General features: G+C 42.2%; 1 protein-coding gene and 1 long non-coding RNA gene across 3 annotated transcripts in view; one reads left to right on the top strand and one right to left on the bottom strand.

Moving 5' to 3' along the window:
• Positions 1 to 21408, bottom strand: part of tgfbr2b (transforming growth factor beta receptor 2b) — a 70841-nt gene extending 49433 nt beyond the window's left edge. For both annotated transcript variants that reach the window (XM_075464679.1, XM_075464681.1), the window contains exon 1: positions 21195 to 21408. In XM_075464679.1, the coding sequence (XP_075320794.1) occupies positions 21195 to 21282 (88 nt within the window). In that variant the 5' untranslated portion in view covers positions 21283 to 21408. The remainder of the gene's footprint in view (positions 1 to 21194) is intronic.
• Positions 21409 to 21874: 466 nt separating this feature from the next.
• Positions 21875 to 24319, top strand: LOC142379620 (uncharacterized). The gene is made up of 3 exons (XR_012769787.1): positions 21875 to 22492; positions 23378 to 23440; positions 23572 to 24319. It is a non-coding gene; the product is annotated as an uncharacterized LOC142379620 (long non-coding RNA).
• The last annotated feature ends 691 nt before the right edge of the window (positions 24320 to 25010 follow it).

Here is a 25010-nt window from a genome sequence, read left to right as displayed (position 1 = left end):
TTGGCTGTCTGGGGCGCCTGGCCCTCTTGGGTGTTGGGCGGGGCCCCTGCCGGGGGGTTTTGGTGGCGGTTGGGCTCGCGGGGGCCGATTCCGGCACGTGGCCCATGTCTGGGTGGCGGGGGCCTGGCGGGGCTGGTAGGCTGCTGCCTCTGGTCGCCGGGGGGGGGATTGTGCCACTATACACTGATATTTAAGCATGGTTATTATGTGGGACCATCTACGTGTATTGCATGTTCATGCACACACTCACACTCACATTCACACTCACACTCATTAAGCAGCTCACTTGTTGTACTGTCCTGTGGTTTAAGGCAGGGGTGGCCAACCGGTCAGAGACTAAGAGCCGCATTTTTTACTGTGTTACCACAAAGAGCCACATTATTTTTGAAAAATGACCGAATTACAATTCAATCTGAATGCGGTCTGTTGTGTACTTTGACGAGCCCTGCTCTAAAGCATTAGGCTACACCAGAAGTGTCACACTGCCAAATTCTTTCACATTTCAGAGAGTACTGTTTGTTTTCTGTTGCATTGTTTCAGTTCCAGATTACATTCATCCTTGTTTGAACTGAATAAACTTATTCTCAAAACATTTTAAAACTTTCTAAAATGTATTATATACGTTTACATAATGGTGCTTTACAGGATGCCATTGTGAATTGTATTGAAAGGTGTGAAAAACGATCTATACTATCTGGGAGACTTTTTACATTGAAGCAACCCTTTAAAGTCTCATGTAAGCTTCAAAATACCTAATACCTTCAAAATGAGTTGCATAGGGTTCCCTGAAAGACGTAATTCATTCATGTATCAAAAAAACATGATTTATGAATTCCAGAGATATCCTGGAAATAAAAGATTAATGGAATAATCTGTAAACTAATCCACCCAAATTACTACAAAGACCATGATGCATAATGTGGCTAATTACACACGTGGACACAGACTTGAAAGACGGCATTGACCCCGCATCAACCTGTTTGTCACTGCCTAGATGTGTGCACCAGGTTATAATTGAAATCAGTATTCATGTTCCTGTTTTAGAAATATCTCGAATAGCCATTTCTGTCTTGATTTTGACCTCAGAAAATGGAACAATCAATTTGCAGATATGGTTACATTATTTGATATCACAGCAAGAGGGTTCCTGGTTTGAATCCTGACTGGGGCCTTCCTCTGTGGAGTTTCCCTGTTCTCTCGTTGTATGCATGGGTTGTCTCCGGGTACTCTCACTAGCCCCTTTCACACTGCGACCCGCTACCTTAGGGGGTCCAAATTGCACCTTTGACCCGCGTCGAGCAATGTAAACGCTTGGCGTGTTGGTGACCCGTGTCGCCTGAAGCCGAGTTCAGGGGGCGTTGCCTAGTGGCAGAGCGTCACACGAAACACATAAAATGCTGGGCTTGTACAATGACGTAGGCACAAGCCATGCGTCGGAGGTAGGGTTAAATACACCTGTCTGCATCAAATTTTTCAAACAAACGATGGCGGGACACCTTGAGATATCGTTTATGCAATTGTATATGCAGTTCATGGAGATGTTACTTTACGGTGCGTGGGAAACCACGAAAGGCGAGTCGAGTTGACGCGGCAGCCCGGGTCGGCAGTGTGAACGCAACAGCAGACACGCTAAATTCGCGGATTAAACGCAGGTTAACCGGCAGTGTGAAAGGGGCTTCTGTGTATCTAAATTGTCCCTCGGAGTGAGGGTGAGCATGCATGGTGTAGCAGTCACAGTGCCTTGTGGATTAAGAGGCCTTCAGTCTCTGACGATACCAACATTCCTGTGGGGGATGTTTACGTATGTGGATAAAAAAACAGATCTCCATTTTCTTTCCACAAAGGAAAAAGAGACAGAAACTGCCTAATTTACGTTAACCTTCTACCCTTTTGAGAGTTTTTGGGGAGTCGAACTCGCAACAGACGCTCTCCATAAATTGGGATAAACTCGAATGAACAAAGAACCTTTCTGTTGGAGATGTGGGAGACTTACTATCTTATCTCATTTAAATGATTTTATTTGTTTCTCTTTATATTATTTTATGTATTTTTAATGCTTCTTGCACTCCCTGCTGCAATGCTTTTATTTTATGTAAAGCACTTTGAACTGTTTGTACATGAAATGTGCTATACAAATAAATTTGATTTGATTTGATTTGATTTATCTTCACCATAAATCGCGGTTGACATTTTAACACCCTTTTCCACCAGAGACCGACCAGATGGCTACACACGAACTGAGAAGACTTCACTAAGACTCACTTTTAGTCGAATCTTAAAACTATATTAAATCTGTTTGATAACCGTATACAATTTCTTTCAGGTTTCCAGCTTGATCACAAGACGCATATAGAGACAATTTGTACGATTCTGGCTTAAATATTGACAAAGAAACAAACTTGTTGGAAAATGTCCAACCTGCCTGATGGAACCACATTGCCCCCTAGTGGTCTGCAGTGTTGATTAGTTGAACATTTAAATCCCAGAGGACTCAGTAAAATGGACAATATATATGCAACTATTAACTTCTAACGATGTCCCTTCTGTATCTATTTGGTATTTGTTTGGTATCCCCATTGTTAACACAGAAAATTAACATTGTGTGGTTCACTATTCATATGTCACGATTTCATAGATATTCATCTGAATTTTGAAAGTCATAATCATCAATTACGTTGTGTGTTATTTTGATGTCTTTATATTGCAAGTCTATGTTATATCTTTAATCTGCATATCTTAACAAGATGTAGTGTTTTCAGAATCACCGAGACAAATGTTCTATGAGACAGAGTAATGGAGAAATAAGAGTTTCTTTGTCTCATCCAGAAATCCCCACGTAAAACAGATCACCTTACACAGACACCCAAGCAGACATTCACCACAGTTCAGGCATATCATTGGCTGAAAGAATAGTGTAAGCTTACGTCACGCCCCGCCTCCGAGAGTCAAAACCCGGAGCCCGCGAAAAACACATGTTTTCTTGTTCTTTTCTTGCTTGTTGCCTCTTGTTCCAGAAGAGTTTCAACCCAGAGTTTCAGAACCGAACAGAGAACAGTTGCTCAGAGAGATTTGGAGATGGTTTGAGCAGAAGAGAAGAGCTCACCAGAGTTTGGGAGTTTTCCCATAATCTCAGGAGAGAGCGGAAGGACGTGAGGATGAGCGATGCAGAGGACGACCGGAAGGAAGCCCTCCAGAACCCAGTGAGACCCCGGAGACGAGAAAGAAAGACCCGAACAAAGATAAGAACAGAATGAAGTTTTCCTACCCAGAAAACCAACTCAAGCAACCTTTTATTAATCTTCTGTGAACTTAAGTTCACTTCATCAGAGAAGCAACGGACCCACTGACACTCGGAAGATTCGATCATCTAACCACAGCCCTCGGCACCATCGTTCCCGTTTCCCAGTGAAAGAAGCAACTGAGAAGTCCGCTAAAGTCAGCCACCACAACCAGGAAGGCCCAGAGAGCGGAAGAGAAATCCCCTCGGACCCCGCGTGGCCGCTGCCGTGTTCCGAGCTGACTAAGCAGAACTTCAGCACAGTAAGACCGACCCGTTTTCACCTTAAAGTGGGTTTGATGGATGTCTCGAGGCTTTCACAGAATGATAAATTAATCCGAAATGTCAGTATTTAGCGTCAAATAGTGAGCCAACCTGAACTATTTGAATACATCCAGTATCTCCCCATTCCCCATATTTTATTTTCCATTCACTAAGTGTTTTATATAATCACCCATATTCAATGCATCTCCTGTTTGTTTTAAAGGTTCATGTTTTGGTCATATCATTTTAATAAATAGTTCATATATCTATATATATATGTTATAATCACAGATTGTGTCGTATGCTTTCTTTACGTAATGTTTGTCCAACCAAACGAGAACTTTCACGAAAGTAGCGAGATATGAGACTGATTATTAATTGATTATTAAATTGATTATTAATTTAACATACCAGAATCGTAAGATTTTAACAGTTTTCCTCCCTGACTGACTTAAAGCAAGTAAATTATAGGTAGGTGGTGCCCTTAATTCGAGGTTTAAGATAAATCCTTATATTTGATACATATATAATTGCCCGAGAACGCTACAATGGTTTTGTGTCCCGTTTGTTTCTGTGTGGCCCTGCGATGGACTGGCGATCATTCATTTAGCTTAGGGGTGGGCGATATGGAAAAAATGTTGTATCACGATTTTTTTGCATAAAATCACGATTTCGATTTTTTTATAACGATCTTCCATCCAAAAAAAAAAAAAAGACCAATTACAGTAGAGTTAAGTCGACATGCTGAACCACAGAAGAGCTAAGGAGTAAAAGAAAGAATTTGGCAATCAACACATTGTAATTCAACTGTAACCCAATTCAAGATGAAAAATAATGATCTAATTAATGACATCTGACACGCAACCGGAAATAGAAAAACCAACCACTGATGACGACTTGACTCCACCTCATGATGCCATTTAGCAACAGATGAGCAACGCTGCATGTTCATTTACTGCAGCCACAGTCATGCACTGCCATCACCAGAGCGCCCTAAAGGAATACTTTCCAACTGTGTAATGTTTGTCACGGTCGCGGTGCATCCCTTTTCTCTTGCACCGTAGTTAGCTTACGAGCTAGCGGTTTCCTCATCCGACCCGAGAGTGCTGCCCTGGCCGTGAGTTTCTCCCGTGCGCCGCTATGGATGTGCTGTGGATGGTGCCGCTGCTGCTGTTCCCATTCCTGATGTGGACCAGCAGCAGTGGGTTAGGGTAGAAGAAAACCCGAACCAATTCCAAATTACAGAGGTGGATTTCCTCTTCTTCACCAGCTTGTCGGCTTGGCTTTCAGCCATGGCTGTCCATGCGTTTTCTAAGTTTTTACAAACACAACATGGAGGCGTGTAAGAAAGTGTCACGACGCACAGTTCGCTATGATTGGTCGGTTAGGTTAAGGACGCCCTACGTCTGCTGCATCGGCGGGAACCAGCATTAAAAAAAAAATAAATAAATCATTGCGCTGATTGGCAAAGGCGATCTATACGGTTTCTCTAATTTGGTAGATCGCCTGCGATTCTCCACTCTTCCTCGCCAGTCACGATTTTATATCGTCAGATAAATAGGTTAAAAGAAAAAATGGTGGCAACAAATGTATAAATCTCATCCTGACTCTTCCCATTTATTTAGTTTTCCAGATTTCATGTGAAAATAGCAGCTCTTCTGAACTTAAATAGCAAGCAGATGGAGCAAGCAGATTTACGCTGGAAGGCAGATGTCAAACTCAGGTGATTATATTTGGCCTTCGAGATAATGTCAAATGACTACTAGAGCTGGCCCGCCAGTAGACAGCGCATGCACCGCTAAAACTATAAATCCCAGAATGCTCTGCTGGTGTGTTGGTGCATCAATCAGTACCTACAAGCCCCCCTCCTTCAATAGCGACCTCATGCTACCAGTCGCATCGGGCCACCGCTACCAAAAATGGCCAAAAGTGGAAAACCGGAGCTTTCTGGACAGGTGGGAAGCAGAACTATCCGTTCAAAAAACGATCGTTATCATTACTGTGAGCCTGTGAAAAAAGATCATCTTTGAAACTGAACTCAGAAGGCTACAAACGGAGAAAGAGGCATAAGATTCTTTTTAAATTTCATTTAAGAGATGAATGCCACAGATGTGTCCTCTATTTGACATCTGATTTCACATGTGTTTATGGTATTAAGCTTTGCTTGTTCCAGATTCAGTGTTTAAGCAAAACTTAAGTTTGTTTCCATATGAAACGGTTCACCATTAAATCTGAAGAGAAGGAAAAACTTCCTCAATTGTAGACATTTTTTCAATAAATATCAAGGCTGGCCCGCAACTTTGTCCAAGTTTTTCATTTTGGCCCATGTATTTGAGTTTGACACCCCTGCTCTAAGGTCTCAGCAGTTTAAAGTATATGAAAATATGAAGGACCATGGTGTTATGTAGATCACCGTTTCAGCTGTCAACGTGCTTCAAAAGTGTCATTTTCTCTAACTGCTGCTCTTTTTCCCCTCCATGTGCAGGAATTATGTATGAAAACACAAATGGCCTCCGTACATCACAGGAAAGAGGAGGAAAGCATGGATTATCGTTAACTGTACTCATGATGGCTCCTGAACATTGAAATGGGAGTCCAATGTCTAACCTTTATGAATTCAAACCTGGGAAAGTGAAGACAAATTATGACGTGAGGAACGATCTGGCTTCAATGGCAGTTCAACAACCTCAATTCCAAAAGATCGGAAAACTGTGTAAAATACAATAGCTGCCAAATCTCATGAGTGAATGAGATTGCTCTTCTAAAGAAGAAGACCCACTGCTCTTCTAAAGAAGAGCAATCTTGATGCCACAGTACTGAACAACTACCGGCCCATATCAAACCTGCCATTCTTAGGCAAAGTCCTAAAAAGTTGTATACCAACAGTTTAGTGACTTTCTCCTGTCTAACAATGCTTTTGATACTTTCCAATCAGGCTTTAGGCCCCACCACAGCACTGAGACAGCTCTGATCAAGGTGACAAATGACATCCGCCTGAACACAGATGCAAGTAAAGTCACAGTCTTAGTTCTGCTGGACCTGAGTGCTGCCTTTGACACAGTTGACCATGCGATCTTATTACAGAGGTTAGAAGACTGGGTGGGAATCTCTGGTCGTGCTTTAAACTGGTTCAAGTCCTATCTGGAGGACAGGAAATATTTTGTTGAAATTGGTAACTGTGTCTCAGACCAAATGGCTATGACCTGTGAGGTTACCCAGGGGTCAATCCTGGGACCCGTGCTGTTCAATCTGTGCATGCTTCCATTAGGCCAGCTAATACGCAGCTATAACCGAGTGTCGACACATCGCAGCGGGCCCGGTTTTCGGGCCCTCGATGGTAAGTTTCTCCACTTCTTTCCGGGTTGGAAGTCTGCCATTTCACCGCTGTGGGCTCCTGTCGGAGCCCGGGCGAGTAAGTTTCCCCACCGCTCCTCTGATATCCATACTGCTGCCGAAAGTCCCGCACATCTGTCTATCTCATCTTGGCATTCTTTTTCTGGCTGTGGTCTTCTACCATTTTTTACAGTTTTACTGATGCTCCAGCTTCCAGGATCACTGAGCTACAGAGTGAGCTCCGGTCTATTGAACAGCTCATCGAGGACCTCCTCCAGCGGCAGTCAGCACTATGCTCCCGGCATAGGAAAAAGGAAGCTCTCCCTCCCTCTCTACGATCCTAATGGAGAAGACAACTCCCTCCAGCTCTTCAACCACTTCACACTGCTGGCCGAGGATGATGACCCTGACGATCCTGTCTCCCCGCACTCTCATACTCAGAAAACCAAACAGGACACAGCATCATCCAAGAGACGTCGCTCGTCAGGCTTCTCCAAATCCCGAGACGGTTCTCCAGATGGTCCTCCTGGTGTCAAACGTCCTCGTCTCTTAGACTCAGGACCCGTCCGTAGTCCCCCGAATTATTCATATCGCTCTCCTGGCAGCGCCGCTGACACACCCCCCGCTCCCTTCTCCACACAGCTGAGCGGCCGCGAACTCACTTCCTCCAGAAATGCTAATGTGGCTAGATCAGCTAGCCCGGTGAATCGCCAGCTCCCACCGAAACTCTCCGTGTACGGCGACACTAGCAACAACAACCCCGACATTCTGGTTCTAGGGGATTCCATTGTAAGATTCGTGGACCTCCCTGGTGCCTTAACCTACTGCCTCTCTGGTGGCAAAGTTGCAGACTTTATTGAACTCACACCAACTTTGATAGATCTTCACCCCTCTGCACATACCATCATACTGCATTGTGGGACAAATGACGTCATGTCCCGGCAGTCAATCAAACTCTAGTACGAGATTGAATCTCTCGCAGTAACTATTGAGAGCCTGGGTAAACACTGCCTCTTATCTGGTCCCATTCCCACCGCATCTAACAAACCTGAGCGCTTTAGCCGCCTTTTTAGCCTCCATGAATGGTTGAAATCCTTCTGTATAGCAACAGGCTATGGTTTTATCAACAACTTTGATGCGTTTTGGACAAGACATAACCTGTACAAATCTGATAGCCTGCATCTTAACTCAAAAGGGATCAAGATGCTGACATCTAATTTCATAAACTATATTGCATTTAACTCTGTCTGACCAACAGCTCAGCATGACCCAATTGTCAGCCTATTACCCAATCTTAACAGAGAGGGTCCTGCTGACCATCATGTGTCTATCCAAGGAAATATATATTCCTCTCTACCTGCTCCCTCAAACTGTTTACTGTTTACTTCTCAAACTCCATCTCTAGGTCAACAAAGTGCTGCTCCCGACATCAGCTCCCCCCACTGGTCTCAGCCGACAATGACTCTCTCCCCAGTTTCTTTTCCTATTCAGACAATAATAAATCAAAGGGCTTTCCGTTCACGTCCCGTTGTCCGTGAGGGCTCTGACCCGCGATGGCTCCGCCCCCTGGCCCAGGCTGTCGTTACAAACGGGGCTGCCCCTCTTAAGATGGCACTGCTAAATGCCCGCTCTATTGCAAACAAAGCCTTTGTACTGAATGATCTTTTTACCTCAAAAACCTTGGACTTTCTGTTTCTAACTGAGACTTGGCAGAGGCCTATGGATCAGGCCCATCTTATTGAACTATGCCCTCCTGATTGTACGTTTATCTGCACTCCTAGGCCTTTGGGCAGGGGAGGAGGTCTTGCTGCAGTCTTTAAGAACTGCTTTCAGAGTTGGAGGGTTAGCACTGGTGTTTTCCCCACCTTCGAACTCCAGATAACTAAAGTCGGCCGCTTAAACCCTTTTTATTGCGTATTGATTTACCGTCCCCCCGGGTCAAATAGTTCTTTTATATCTGATTTCAGTGATTTTTTATCCTCCATCATAAGGCTGGACAGAGTTATTATGCTAGGTGATTTTAATATTCATGTTGATGATGCCTCCTGTAACTTTGCTGCTGACTTTCTTAATGTCACAGAATCTTTTAATTTTATTCAACACATGTCCGGTCCCACACATACAAAGGGGCACACGCTGGATCTCGTTTTTACGCATGGTCTAAACATTGACTCCATTTGTTCTGAGGAGATGCCCATCACTAATCACAACTGTCTATTTTTTTACTTATTTTTTTACATTGATTGTCTGCCAACGAAACAGTTAACGCACTCCCGCATCTTAAATCATCTCACTGCTGAAAAATTTTCAGCAGCATTTGAACCAAATACAGTGTTGCCTCATGATGCACATGTAGATTGCTTAGTTCAGTCCTTCAACTCACACTGCCTATCTGTGCTAGACTCTGTGGCCCCTATAAAATCTCGGCTCAGCTCCTCTGTCAAATCATCCCCCTGGTTAAACGATTCTATTCATTGTTTTCGGCGTAAATGTCGGAAGGCGGAGTGTCAATGGAAATCCACTGGCCTCCAAGTACATCAGCTCCTTTACAAAGATCTTCTAACTGAACTAAACAACAGGATCAAAGATGCGAGGGCTTCATACTTTGCCAATCCCATTGCAACTAGTAAACGCGATCCTAAAGTCCTATTTGACACCATTAACAACATTGTCTCTCCTGCGCCTCCTGATTTGCCAATTCTGTCAAATGAGGACTGCAATCGTTTCCTCTCCTTTTTTGTAGACAAAATAAAAAATATCAGGGATAGCATTATACCCTCCTCCGACCCCCTCTCCAGCCATCAATTTGGGCCATCGATTCTGGATGCCTTCACCCCAATTTCCCTGCAAGACCTCACTGATTTAGTCGGCAGCCTTAACTCCTCAACCAGTTCAGTTGATATCATACCTACATCTGTCCTCAAAAATACCCTTGAAGCTATTGGTCCAAGCCTAGTCACCATCATAAACAATTCCCTGTTATCAGGCTGTGTCCCAAATTACTTTAAACACGCAATTGTCCAACAACTTCTGAAGAAAGCAAACCTTGATCCATCTGCTCCAAATAACTACAGGCCTATATCAAAACTGCCGTTCATTTAAAAATTTTTAGAGAAAGTTGTTGCCAATCAGCTCACTGCAGTTCTGTCTGCCCATAACATTTTAGATAAATTTCAGTCTGGTTTCCATCAGATGCATTCTACAGAAACAGCGCTTCTCAGAGTCACAAATGATATACTGATGTCCTCTGATGTAGGTGAATGCTCTGTTCTGGTTTTGTTGGACCTTAGTGCAGCGTTCGACACAGTCGATCATAAAATTCTGATTGATAGGCTTGGACGGTGGGTTGGGGTCTCTGGAGCTGCCCTAAAGTGGTTTTCCTCCTATCTCTCTGATAGGAATTTCTCTGTATCTGTTGGGCCTTTCACGTCAGAAAATACTCCTCTTTCCTGTGGCGTACCCCAAGGGTCTGTCTTGGGTCCATTGTTATTTGCTCTATACATGCTTCCATTAGGGCACATTATAAATAAATTCAGTGGTGTATCTTATCATTGCTATGCTGATGACATTCAGTTATATATCTCTGCAAACCAGAAAACCAATCCAACTTTGCTGTTTTACAAGACTGTTTGGGTGCCATTAGTGAGTGGTTGGCAAATAACTTCCTCCAGCTGAACACTGAAAAAACAGAGGTTCTAATTATTGCACCTGAGAATTTAGCCCACAAAATTGCCCAGAGTATTGGGTTTGTTTCATCAGCTGCTCAGTCAAAGCTAAAAAACCTTGGGGTTACCTTCGACCGAAGCATGCGCTTTGAGGAGCACATAAAATCATTAGCACGAAATTGTTTCTTCCAGCTCAGAAACATAGCAAAACTCAGGTCCATTGTGTCCCGGCCTGAGCTGGAGATGATTATTCATGCATTTGTGTCTTCCCGGTTAGATTATTGTAATTCACTTTTCACACGTCTCAACATATCATCTCTGAACCGTTTACAAATTATTCAAAACACTGCAGCCAGGTTACTGACTAGATCCAACAGGATGACTCACATCACACCCATTCTACTTTCCTTACACTGGCTGCCTATAAGGTTCAGAATCCAGTTTAAAATTCTTCTCATCACATACAAAGCCCTTAATCATCAGGCACCCGGTTACATCTGTGACCTGATCCACCCCTATAACACAACCAGGTCTCTTAGGTCCTCAGACCAGAGCTTATTGACTGTCCCCCGCTCTTGTCTAAAGACAAAGGGTGATCGTGCCTTTGAGGTAGAGGCTCCAACTCTTTGGAACTCTCTTCCTCTCTGTCTACGGTCTGCAACTTCTTTAGACATTTTCAAAAAGAATCTGAAGACCCACCTATTTAAAATAGCTTTTATCTGTACTTAAAGTGCCCATCTGCTCTGTAGCCTCATGCTTTTCTGCAATTACTGTGTTTTCTTATGTGTGTATATGATGTGTATATGAAATGTTGACTTGCATCGTATTGTGAAGCACTTTGTGAATTTTATTTTCTGTGAAAGGTGCTATACAAATAAATTTATTATTATTATTATTATTATTATTATAATGTGTCCAACCACAACTATGCAGATGACACTCAGATCTACGTGTCACTGACGGCAGGAGAACACGGGCCTGTAGATACATTGTGTCACTGCATCGAACAGATCAGTGTGTGGATGCAAAACAATTTTCTCCAGATAAACTCAGACAAAACTGAAATCATTGTCATCTTCTGTTTGTTTCTGAAATCATCAGAAACAAACAGAAAGTGTTATCAGTCACCTTGAGATTCTCTCTCTTAAACCTAATAATCAAGTTAGAAATCTCGGGGTAATATTGGACTCAGACCTGAACTTTAACAGCCAAATTAAATCAGTAACATCAACAGCTTTTTACCATCTAAAAATCATTGCCAGAATCAAAGGAATAGTGTCTAAACCACTTAGAGAGACTGTGTCTAAACCAGACTTAGAGAGACTGATCCATGCGTTTGTCTCCAGCAGGTTAGACTGCTGTAACGCAGTCTAAACTGGGCTCTAAACGGGCTGGAAGACAGCTGCAGTACATCCAGAATGCTGCTGCTCGAGTCCTGACTAGAACCAGGAAATACGACCATATTAGTCCAGTGCTCAGGTCTCTGCACTGGCTTCCTGTCGCTCAGAGAATAGACTTTAAAACAGCTCTGCTTTAGTGCTGGGCGGTATGACCAAAAATACATATCACGGTATTTTTTCACGGTTTCACGGTATATCACGGTATTTTTTTTTTCTTGCATAATTAGGTTTTCACAGCATTTTCTACAGATTGAGAACAGAATTAAAAATAAAAATAAAAATTCTTCAAAATAATTCCTTCGTTAATAATTTGTCACACAGAACTTTATTGTATTAATATTCACATCTTCATTGTAAACAAATTAATAACATTAATTACACTGGTCGGACTGTTCAGCTCTGTTTCAGACTGATACCTCCGGTTCAGGCTGGTCCTCATCCTCAACACGCATGTCTCTTTTTCAATCGCGGAAAATATTTTTCAATACTCATCTGGATTGAAGCAGCAAACATTCAGTGTAAGAGTTTAAAAAACCTACTTTATTTGATTCACAGCTGCCAGTGTTTTGACCTCGACAACCCAACTACATTTTTTTTGTTGGTTTTTTTTTACGGCAAACTTGCGACTAGTTAACTTTATAAAGAAGGCGTAATCGCTTGTTTGCTATGGGTCGGGTCGGGACGGGACAACATTGTATTAAAAATATAAAATATTTTTATAGGACCTTTTAATGGGAGCTATTCTAACGCGACGCTGAAGCTAGCAAGCTTCCACGCTTCCAGGGATGATCTCGCTGATGGAGACACACGCGGTGTGCACGGAGGGGAGGGGCTGTGTGTGTGTGTGTGTGTGTGTGTGTGTGTGTGTGTGTGTGTGTGTGTGTGTAGGCTGACAGAGAGACGGAGGGAGAGCAGGGAAAGGAAATGCAGCTTAACGAATATGAGTATTTTTTAAATAGCGTTAAAAATAATAATAATAACGAAATGCAATATGTGGCGGCCGGTGTTGAATCTGTGGCGCACCGCCACGAATTAGTCTATGTGTGGGAAACACTGCTATCCACCTTCAAGCAAGTGCTTATTATCACCTCGCATCCATAGACAGTAAACATGCGTGTTTAGAAGCGCAACACTGAAAAGGGTCCCGTCTCAAACAATGTCGCGTGACGCAGCGTTCCCCCCGTTGTGTAATCAAATACACCGGTATGGCGGTATATTAAAACTTCATATCATAACGAAATTATAAACCGGTATTCGGTGTGAACCGGTATACCGCCCAGCACCAGTGATGCCGGTAACGCGTTAATTAGTAACGCGTTACTGTAGTCGGACTACTTTTTTCAGTAACGAGTAGTCTAACGCAACTACTATTTCAAAACTAGTAGTCAGATTGAAGTTACTTATCTAAAACATCGTGCGTTACTATTTCTGCATTTCAGGGGAACATATATTTGGCTTTTGTCAACATATAGTCACGATTATTACAACCATACATTTGTATTGAAATAATTTGGGATAATTTCGTTTTCTTATGAGTTATATCAGTGTCCGCGACGGGAAGTCACTCGTTATTTTACATCTACCTACCCAGTAAAAGGGATCTGTCCCACTAAAATGTTAAACACCAGCGATATCATTTGTTACATTTTACTCACTTTCCCTAATCATTTTCAATAAATACACCAGTCTAAACCACAGTTTTCATCAGTGCCTGTCACAGACGATAGTTGATGGGTTTAGCTATTCGTGCTAACTTTATAACATATAGCCTACGTTTCAGGCAGTGCTATGGAGAGGGCTAGCTAGTTACCTGGTTGCAATTGATGACTCAAAGATGACTTGTTAACGTCTTTGTACTGTATTACATCTTCTATGATATCTGAATGAGTGTACGGGTGTTTATCTATGTATACTTCGTCAGGTGTAGCTAATCCAGTAACAGCTGCAGTTGTCTGCAAAGCGACGGGTCTGACGATCAATCAGGTTTGTTTAAACTTTTATTGGTCAACGGGTGGATAAACGTGACATTTTTCGTTCAAAAACTTGACTGTCATACTGGCTTGGGCCCATAATTATCAGCAGGTTACGTGATATAACCGTCCGTTTGTCTGCATCGCTGCGAGTGAATGACTGATATTTTGTTCAAGAATGTCTATTGTATTTTTTTTTTTAAAGAAGTGTTTATGTTAAATTGAGTCAAGAAACGCTACTTTATTTCTTATAAGAAGTATTTAAGTTATATTTAATGAAGTCAAAAAAGCATTTAATTTGTAATAAGTATTTCAGTTAAATGAAGTGAAGAAAGAGTATTTAGATTTATTTATACTGTTTTTGTTTCATAAAACCACTTCTTGCTGCTCTAATGTTAGACAACTACAGGTTCAAGGGATGTTCAATATTATGTATTACTTTTTTACGTAAGAGGTTTTTTATATTTTAAGTAAAGTCAAGAAAGACTGTCTTATTTTTTTTTTTATTTAAAAAACATGTAAGCCTATTTCAAGAAAAAGTTTACAAATGCCAGTGTCATTTTTGATGTTCTGGTTAAAATGCATGTCAATAAAGTGAGTATTGGCAGAACTGGTAGTCATTTTCATGTTATAGGGGCGGGAGATCAGCCTCTGCTGAAAGTAACTAAAAGTAATCTAACTTAGTTACTTTTGAAAGCAAGTAGTCAGTAACTTAACTAAGTTACTTTTTAAAGAAGTAATCAGTAGTCAGTAGTCGGATTACTGTTTCAAAGTAACTATGGCAACACTGCCCAGCACTACTCTGCTTTTGTACAAGTCTTTTCATGGTCAAGCGCCAAAGTATATCTCTGACATGTTAGAGCCATATGAACCAACTCGGACTCTGAGAACCTCAGGGAGGGGTCTCCTGCTGGGGCCCAGAGTCAGGACTAAACAAGGTGAGGCTGCGTTTCAGTTTGATGCTCCTAAAATCTGGAACAGCCTTCCAGAAGATGTGAGACAGGCCTCAACTCTGACAATGCAGGCTGAAAACAGTTCTATTTAGCTCTGCATATGACACCTGAAAGTATTTTATCTGTGCTCTTCACTTTTAAATTAATTAATTAATGATTATTTTTTATATTTTTATTTTTCCCCCTCTTCTTTGATTGCTTTTAACTGTGTTTTAATTTTTATCTTTTAAATGCCTTGTCTTTATGTAAAGCACATTGAGTTGCCTGTGGTATGAAATGCGCTATATAAATAAAGATGCCTTGCCTTGCCTTGCCTTATTCACAAAAAACATATAGTATAATTAGGGCTACCATATGAATGAAAGGGCCATAACATTTGTTGTGCAAACACACTTTTAACATCAGCATCTTGATGTAGTTTTTATGTAGAAGCCTCGCTCCACTGTCTGTTTCCTTGAATGACTTGTTGCTATCAGTTGTGTGTTTTGCCTTTAAGTGATATTTTAGACTGGAACTACTATGGTGAGAAGACAATTCAACTTGGCAGTGTTTACAGATGACTTTGGTTCTGTCGACTCCGCCGTCTGGAAGAACTTTAAAATGAAAATGGCTGACCCACCTCATTAACACATCTTTGACATCAGGCTCTTTTCCTTCTGCTTTCAGTACTGCCAGAGTCACTCCTCTTCTAAAGAAACTAGCTCTTGACCCTTCAGAGATCAAGAATTACAGACCGGTATCCCTTCTACCCTTTCTGTCCAAAACTCTTGAACGTGCTGTCTTTAAACAACTATCCTCTTACCTCCACCAGAACAACCTCTTGGATCCCTACCAGTCCAGGTTCAAGGTGGGCCACTCAACTGAGACGGCCCTCCTAGCAGTAACTGAGTCACTCCAAACTGCTCGAGCTAACTCTCTCTCCTCTGTCTTGATTCTCCTGGACCTGTCTGCACCTTCTCTCTTCCCTGGAGGGAATGGGGGTTTCTGGCTCTGCACTCTCCATGTTCTCATCCTACCTGACAGATCGCTCATACCAGGTCACACTGAGAGGGTTTGTGTCAAAGCCACGTAGGCTCACCACTGGGGTTCCCCAAGGTTTGGTCCTGGGTCCTCTTCTTTTCTCCCTCTACACATCGTCTCTTGGTTCTGTCATCCACTCCCATAACTTTTCCTACCACTGCTATGCAGACGACACCCAGCTGATTCTGTCTTTTCCCCCTTCTGACACCCAAGTGGAAGCACCCATTGCTGCGTGCCTGGCAGACATCTCGGGGTGGATGTCGATGCACCACCTTAAGCTCAACCTGGACAAGACTGAGCTGGTGTTTCTCCCGAGGAAGGGCTGCCCTTTCCGAGATCTGGCCATCACCATGGATGACTCCGTTGGTGACATCAACCCGGACCGCGAGGAATCTGGGTGTGACCCTGGACGACCAACTGTCGTTCTCGTCAAACATCGCATCAGTGACCTGTTCCTGCCGATTCCTCCTCTACAACATCCGGAGGATTCGCCCCTTCCTCACCGACAAGGCAGCACAGGTGCTCATCCAGGCTCTTGTCATCTCCCGCCTGGACTACTGCAACTCCCTCCTTGCTGGCGCCCCGGCTTCTGCCATCAGACCTCTGGAGCTGGTTCAGAAAGCTGCTGCTCGTCTGGTGTTCAACCTCCCCAAGTTCTCCCACACCACTCCCCTTCTCCGCTCTCTACACTGGCTCCCTGTAGCTGCTCGCATCCAGTTTAAGACTCTGGTGCTGGCCTACAGGGCAGTGGAGGGAACAGCTCCTTCATACCTCCAGGCTATGGTCAAGCCCTACACCCCCGCCCGACCACTTCGCTCTGCGGCCACCAGGCGCCTGGCTGCCCCGTCACTCAGGGGTCCCTGCGCACGATCGACACGGTCACGGCTTTTCTCTGTTTTGGCACCCCAATGGTGGAACGATCTCCCGACTGATATCAGGACAGCTGAGTTGCTGCCCATCTTTCGCCGCAAGCTGAAAACCCATCTCTTCAGGAAACACTACCCTGATCCGCCCTCTTAGGACATCACCTGTAATGAGTATAAGTTCCGTCCCCTTCTCCATGTTTGGTGGATCCCCTGATTACTTTCTTTTCCGGTTCCGCAGCAGACATCAACAGACTTTTACAAAATAAAAGCCTGTGAGCAACAGACTTTTACAATAATAAATTAAATAATAAAACAAGGGTGGTCCGTGGCGTAGTGGGTTGAGCAGGCGCCCCATGTATAAGAGGCTACAGGCCTCGCTCCAGCTGGCCCCGGTTCAAGTTCCACATCGGACTGTGCTGCATGTCGTTCCCCCTCTCTCAGTCCCCTGCTACCTGTCTCTATGAACTTTCCTATCCATTAAAGGCACAAAAGCCCCAAAAAAACATTAAAAAAAATATATATTTAATTTAAAAAATATATATATAAAACCTGCGTTAATACACGATAAAATATTTATCGGCGTTAAATAACGAGTTAACTCGCCCAGCCCTAAGTATAATACATATAAAATGTAGAATGTGAAACCTTTTACTTTTTCATAGAAAATATAGCACATCTTCAATTTGATGGCAGAATGAATCAGTTAAAATAGGGGCAATGAAAGACAAGAAACGTAAGTGGTACTTAAAAAATAAACAGCTGGAGGAACATACTGTAACTAATTAGGTTGATTTGCAACAGGTCAGTAACAAGATTGGGTAAAAAAACAAGCAACATGGGAAGGAGCTCTCCCAATTAAAGATGGGCAGAAGTTAAGCAATCCAAGGGGGAAAAGAATTATTCTATAAATTGTGGTATGATTTCAGAATGATGTTTGTTATTGCAAAATTCCAAAGACTTTGAATAATCCATCAACTATAATGCATAATACCATCAAATGATTGACATGGGTGAAAACTAGGGCTGGGCGAGTTAACTCGTTATTATCGCGTTAACTTATTAATTATTTAACGCCGATAAATATTTTATCGCACATTAACGCAGGTTTTATTATTGTAAAAGTCTGTTGAATGCATCACATTCACACATTACAGCAAACACCACGAAGCATGGAGTGATAAAATAAAAATAAACTAGCAGGTAACATCACCGTTACAGGTGCTCCCTTTACGAGTATCACACTTACGATCCAAACAATAATAAATCTGGGTATAGCAAAGCAAACACAAACTTTTTTTTTTACGAAAAGCACCTTGTCCCATCAGCTTAGATACCACCCTCTCAGCCTCTCTTCCTCCTTCCTACCTTTTCAAACACACTGAGGTTATTGGCTAACAGTCCAACAATTTATCCAAGAGAGACTGTACCATTCTGCTCAAATGCTCAGGTTTATTTTGCATTTAAAGCACAGAAAAGTGACATCAAGGAGGATTTAGCTTTCCACTAAAATCACAGTTTGACTGGACTTGTGAGGTTTCATCATTTGAACAGGGCACTGTTAGGGACCTAATGGAACCACTCCCACTGAGCTTGACCCCCTCTGTCTTGTACAGGGGGCACCCAGCCTCTCACCCAATGCCAGCTGAGGCTCCAGCCCTCCCACGACCCTCAACTGGATTAAGCAGCTGTAGAAAATGGATGTGTCTTTAGTCGGTGCAGTTTTTGGGGTCCTCAGTGGTAGAAGTTTTGTACTGAACTTATAGGTGTCTCCGTGTACGCTGGTTTAATGAGCACACATTCCAGTGTGAGGCAGTTGGTCCTAATCTAAGCCTATACAATCACTGTAACAGATTTCATAACAGACATTTTTTGGGAGCAGTACAGCACTGCAAATAAAAAAGTCAAAACATCTCGTTGGAAATAATAGCCCTTAATTTTGGTCTAGTGCTGTCACTAAAATGAGCAGAGACAGCTGGCAGGAGGCTGCTCAGGGCTACATAACTGTCACAGCAGGCGGCTTGGCTCTCCCACTCTGCTCCTGAAAGCTATCCTCCCACATCTTTCACTTCACCTCTCTCTCCTAATCCTCTCATTCCTGCCTGTTTTTATCTTCCTCCCCTTCAAAGTCATTCTTCCCCTGGTTCTTCCATACTTTTATCCCTCCTTCTCTTTGACCCAAAGGATTCAGCAAAGCAAATTGAGGACGAAAAGTTCACTTCTTTCGTTAAAAGAAAAAAAAAAATCAAGGAAAGACACTTCAGACGGATTAAAGAAACAGTTGACACTCTTCTTTTCCTCTCCTCTTCTCTCTTTCTGTGCTGAGTCTAAGCTAAATGAATGTAAACAAAGAAGGAGAAACTAGTTCAAACAGAGAGTATTTCTTACCCCTGGAAAGACCATTGTTTCCCACTCAAACAGTTTTTCTTCACCGGCACCTTGAATTTAGCCATCTTGGCTAAACCTCACCCACACAGCGACCTCAACAAGATGAAGATCCCCTTAAAGGAAGGAAGATGGAACCTTCCAGTGAGAGCCCACTTAGCAGATTGTTATCAACATGAACTGAAGGCAAGCTATGAAGAAAAAGATAAAAATAACAGTGCCATGCTGTTTGGAATGTCAGTGACAAGCAGCTTCCTGCAGCCTGAGATGCTCTGGAGAGGTCAGAATATCAGAAACTGCATGGTGGAGGGGGGGAAGAGGGGCACGTGGGTGGAAGTTTGTGTCTTCTTGTGCATTTATGTGCCTATTTGTGACACATAACGCCTCAGGACCACACAGTCTTTCTGGTATGTGGGATTTCCAGGCAGGTTCCAAAAAGGCCCCGCCATGATAGGAGGGCCGGGACAAACAGCGGAGAGAGGAAAACAAGGGGAAGGAAAGTCCAGTGGGGGTTTCACACGACATCAACTTTTATTCCATGTCAACTCAGGCTTTTCTTCATCTCAGTATGGCTGTCAGTCTAACCACCTGTCAACAGGCATCGTTGATATGACAGATAAAATGAGACCATGGCTGTTGAAATGGCACTATTAAAGGTGCTCTTTGTAAAAAAATAAAAAAGAGGTTTAAAAGATAAGAAATTCAACGGAATTGTAAAAAGCAATAGTTATAACATTATATAAAAAGACGCCTATGTATCATGCAGCAGAGATATGCAACTGAAATACTCAAGAGACAAACTGGACTGGACTGTAATACCACTTAGTACCACTATATGTAACGTGAGAGTATCTAATCTGTCCTTCAGCCAACAGAGGAAGAGGCGGAAACAACCGAATGCACAGCAACGAGCATGGAGGAGTAAAAGTGAAAACAGAGTCATTACCAAAACCAGGAGCTCCAAGCAAGCAAACGTTATCTTTAACACCACCGCCTCCCACAAAGAAACTGTGTTCATCAGCAGAGATACCAAATGATTATTTTCTTCATAGATAGAACCTTTGGGCAGTAAAGGGTTGAAATCTGCTGAACTTGCAACCTTTTCACACGTCTGAAAAAATGATTTAGTTAACGTTGTGCTTGCAGCTTATATTGTCACTATGACTCTTCTCAGATGAGTCCACGTTATGGACTTGCTGTATGTGTTAATATGCTGCTGAGCAGAGCCGCACATCACCGGTAAGATCAAACTTATTGTCTTATTGTTAGTCGTTATTCTGCTGTTGTTCGTGAGCATTTTTCATTCAAATTAAAATGAATAAGTAGTAGTGAAGATGCAACAGAGCCAATGAAGAAGAGTTTGTTTTCACATGGTATGCTGGAAAAGAGAAGCGTGGTAAATCATTCACTTTCTACAATGATCTCATCTATAGTGAAATGTATGTCCTCTGGTTTATCTTACAAAGAGTAGTTATGGCTTATGTATTATCATTATGATAAACACACTTTTGCCAAAATTAACCCCTTAACCCCTATTGTTGCATATATGCTACAAACCTTTTGACTCAATCAACCAGCTGAGATAGCATCTTTATTCCCCCAATACCAATTCCCCCAATACCAAAAATTCTATTTATTTTTTGTGCAAAAGTGAAATTAATAATCTCAGCATTTTACCATCTACTTAAAGGCTAAAACACACACAACATTTTTTTATATACAGCTATATAAATTCAGGCGTTAAGGGGATACACAAACTCCGCTGTTTCCGACATTAGAAAGAGAAAACGTCCGTATGCACTGTGTGCAAACACCTTGTGCGGTGCGGAGGTCGCAGCATAGCTGAGCGGTGTATCAGCCCGCGTTTGGAGTCACCTGTTGCGCCGGGCTGGTCTCAGCCCCCCGGAGACCAACGCATAACGGACCGGAGCAGAACGTTCCCAGGCCCCGTTCTAATGGCAAAAGTCCAGCTTTGGTTTAAAAAGACTGGGCTGACATTAGTGAAGAAGGCGGCTGAGCTCGTGTCAGTCAACAGGCAGAGAAGTTAGTTAAAGTGTTACTCACCCGCAGTCCCGGACTCCAGAAGCACCGAGAAGAAAACGAAGGATAGAACTCCTCCTAAAGATAGAGAGCAGCGAGTGTCTCCCGGCATGTTTCCGTGTCCTCCGGCCGAAGATTCTCATTCACATCAAAGGTAGAGCACAGAGAGGGCAGAGAGGACGGTTAGTTTGGTGTGTTCGCTCCGCTCTACTCTGCCCAGGAGCTGGAGAGTCACCGCTTCACCATTCACACGCGCGCACACACGCGCACACACGCGCACACACACACACTGCTTCAACAGGAAACCAGAGGAGGGAGGGAGGACTCTCACTCTCTGTTTGCGCGTGTGTGGGTGGGTGTGTACAGCGCGCGCGGGTAACTAACAAGCCAAATACTGGAAATCGGAACAGTAAACAGCTCTTTCTACACACATAAGCGCGTGGCAGCGAAAACTTGGAATATAATCAAATCAAAATCAAATCAAATTTATTTGTATAGTATGGAAGCAAATTGTAATCAAAATTCAAATTCAAATGCATTATCAGAAATGCTTTTTCATTTCAAGAATGTGGCTGCATTATTTGACTCATAAATAAAATTACTAATCAATCATCCTATTTGCATTTCAATTTTCTTCTTCAAGACTGCTCATTCTTTCACTTAATTCAAATGAAAAGGACAAAGACATTTGAAATTTAATTTTCAAAATATGCCTCAGCAAATAGATACCAAAATTCAATTTGAAATGTAAAAGTTGAAAATTCAAATGCATTATCAGAAATGCTTTTTCATTTTAAGAATGTGGCTGCATTATTTGACTCATAAATAAAATTACTAATCAATCATCCTATTGCATTTCAATTTTCTTCTTCAAGACTGCACATTCTATGCCATAATCAAAAAGAAAACAAAGCGGACATTGCTTTTTCGTTTTCGTGGTCTGCATGCAAAATACTGCCCACAATTCGATAATGAAAAAGCAATCTGAGCGGCGCAGGAGAGTGACGTCACGCCTGCTGACCGTGCTACCCATCATGTAGGCTACGGTAGGGGGCGGTGTGCATATTTGCTGTACAGTTTAGCTGCCCAGGTGGAGTCAAACAATATATCCGATTCTGATGCCCGTGACCGGGTTGAACGGGTCACAGAGAGCTTGGCTGCATACTCTGCCGTCACAGATTCAGAGGTTAGTGCAGCAAGGGCTAGCGCGTCGCGGCTACGACCGGCCATGACTTTCTGGCCGCGGCCATTACTGAGGGAGCAGCCATTAATGAGGCTGAGACAGACGTTGCGAACAGGAGTCGGGGGATTACCTTTCACAGGTAGGATTCAACATTATTATTGGTTGTATTTTGTCAATAGAATATTATTGTACTGTATTTGTGTCTGCCGGCGAAATCGTAGCCAGCAAACGTTAAACTAGGATATGTTTATAGCCGGTGTTATGCCGAGAAGTGCACCCCCTGCTGGTCGTACTTTAAGGAGAGTCTGTGATGGAATGATATGATATAACTACATCATAATTTGTTTACCTAATTGAATTAACGGATGCAAATCTCAATAAGTCCAAATTTGTATATAAAATTAAAATAACCAAATTTCATAGTTTCAGGTTCATTTTTATATCATTTCATCTGGGCTATAATGAGTTGAGATTGTTAATAGAAAATGTATCCAACCGTCTTTCGTGTTGACTACAAAAGTATTAGTCACGGCCCTTACTTTTGAATATATGTCCAATAATATAAAAATAGTTAGGAATAGGAATACTCTAAACTCTACAATTGTCGGATTATCATAATTGCACACGTATTATTAATTTACATGAAGAGATGTGAAAAAAAGATGCACGAATGAAACACCATTGTCAGCTGAATATTATTTTTTTTGGATAAATGTAATAATCCACACCTGAAACGGTTTACGCGCGCTCCGTGAATGGGAATGCACTTCTCGGCAGAACACCTCTGTTCACACGGCTATTAGGCCAACGGAGACTTCATAAATCATGTATTCCATAAAACAGGCTTAGATTACAACTAACACAAGAATGCTACTTTTGAAATAATGCAAATATTACTGTTATAACATTGACCATCAGATTTTACACAGGTTTATTAATGACGTTTATTATGCCTGTATTATTCACATGTAATTCTTTCATCCTAACAAAAGTATTTACCTCATGTCTCATACCCACCCCTCAGATTGTCCGACCGAGAGTTGGTGTTATTCCCTCCATCTTGGGCTTACAGGTTCACCTAATAAGAGTAGGTGTATCATCATAAGGCTATTAGCATTCATAAATTGAAATATTATCAATAACAGGGCGGGGTGAAATACTTATCCCTGTGTGTGTGCGTATTTTTATATATTTTAATATTATGCTTCTTCATTTTAGCCAGAAAAGGGCAGGACTACATGTTCTTCCAGAAAAGCTGAAGAGAGCCTGTCTGTGGCCACTCAGGATGACCCAGAAGCTTCAACCTCAAACTCACTAACTCAGCCTAATGATTTGAGTATTTCTTTTTTAAACATCATATCAAAATTACCGTTCTAAATATGTTAAATAGCTACTTCTCAATATTTATACTGGTGGATGTTGTGGACAATGCTTTGTACTACATCGCAGGGTTTGTAGTCCTCCAGATTCTGCAAAAGCTGTCCTGTGGTGTGTGCCATGCAAGCTTGGTCAGAGATGCTGTACCTTCATCATTTCATGATAGCTACCACTTTCTAGCCCTGAAAAACAACGGTGTACTAGTGATTCCATCATGTGGCACAGTGAAGGTGCTGAGAGCTGCAGAGTGGGTGATTCGCCAAGCTTCAGCAAAGCTGTAAAGACGACGACAGTCACGTACATCATCCGGGAGGAGAACGGAGGATGTTTTTCAGCTTGGGGAACACATTGAGGAGACAAAGTTTGGCATCAACAACCATTATTCCAACTTGTTGTCATTGTTTGTGTCTGTGTTTCTGAAAATAAGGCTCCACCACATTGGCAAACTGACCTCTCTTGACCTGCATAAAAGGGAGCATGAGACAAAAACAAGCTCTGCAAAACACTCCTCTTTCAGGGCTTTTAGCTCATTTTGTTTTGCTTTAGGTTGATACCATTCAAAATATTAAAACTTGTGTATATACAACTACCTTCTTGTACAGTGTTTTTTATATTCTTTATATTTTATTATAGTATTTCTATTTTTCTAGACTAACTCAGAGAGATCCCTGAACAAGTAGTGCATGTGTCTTGACTGCGGTTCATGCACAATTGGCAATTTAAAAAACATTGCACCTTGAACCTTGATCATGGTCATAACAAAGTTATGCTGTGAAGCCAAAAAAGCAAAAATCAAAGATATTTTCTTACATTGTTTTGGCCTTGTGAAATACTTTATTACAGATTTGATAAAGATGTTACATAAAAATCATAACAGCTGTATAGTGTCTTTATTCCTCTTCAATGATACAAAGCTTGTAGTACATGATTGGAAAATTCGTTAGGTCAACAGCTTGAATGATCTTCAAGCAGTGTGTATACATACGTACTCATTCATTCGTAGGGCACCATAGGCAATCGTCAAATAAATACACATACAAAACAAACATCCTCTACCTTACACTAGAAATATATATATACACATACATATGTATATAACAAAGCTGGATTCTCATTCCATCCGTTCCAAATTACAAAATTACGACAAGGCTCGAGCTGCCAAAACAGCGGCAGCTGACAACGGGCATCGGTGTCTTATAAATATAGCCTACTGACCAGTCTATCACACACTGTCATTCTGCTGTTAATGTACGGTACCTGTAGTTGGTGTTCTGGCCCTA

Source organism: Odontesthes bonariensis, chromosome 5 (genome assembly GCF_027942865.1).
Source record: "Odontesthes bonariensis isolate fOdoBon6 chromosome 5, fOdoBon6.hap1, whole genome shotgun sequence".
Lineage (NCBI taxonomy): Eukaryota > Metazoa > Chordata > Actinopteri > Atheriniformes > Atherinopsidae > Odontesthes > Odontesthes bonariensis.
Note: the sequence above shows the minus strand (reverse complement) of the source record. Positions and strands in the feature narration are given on the sequence as shown.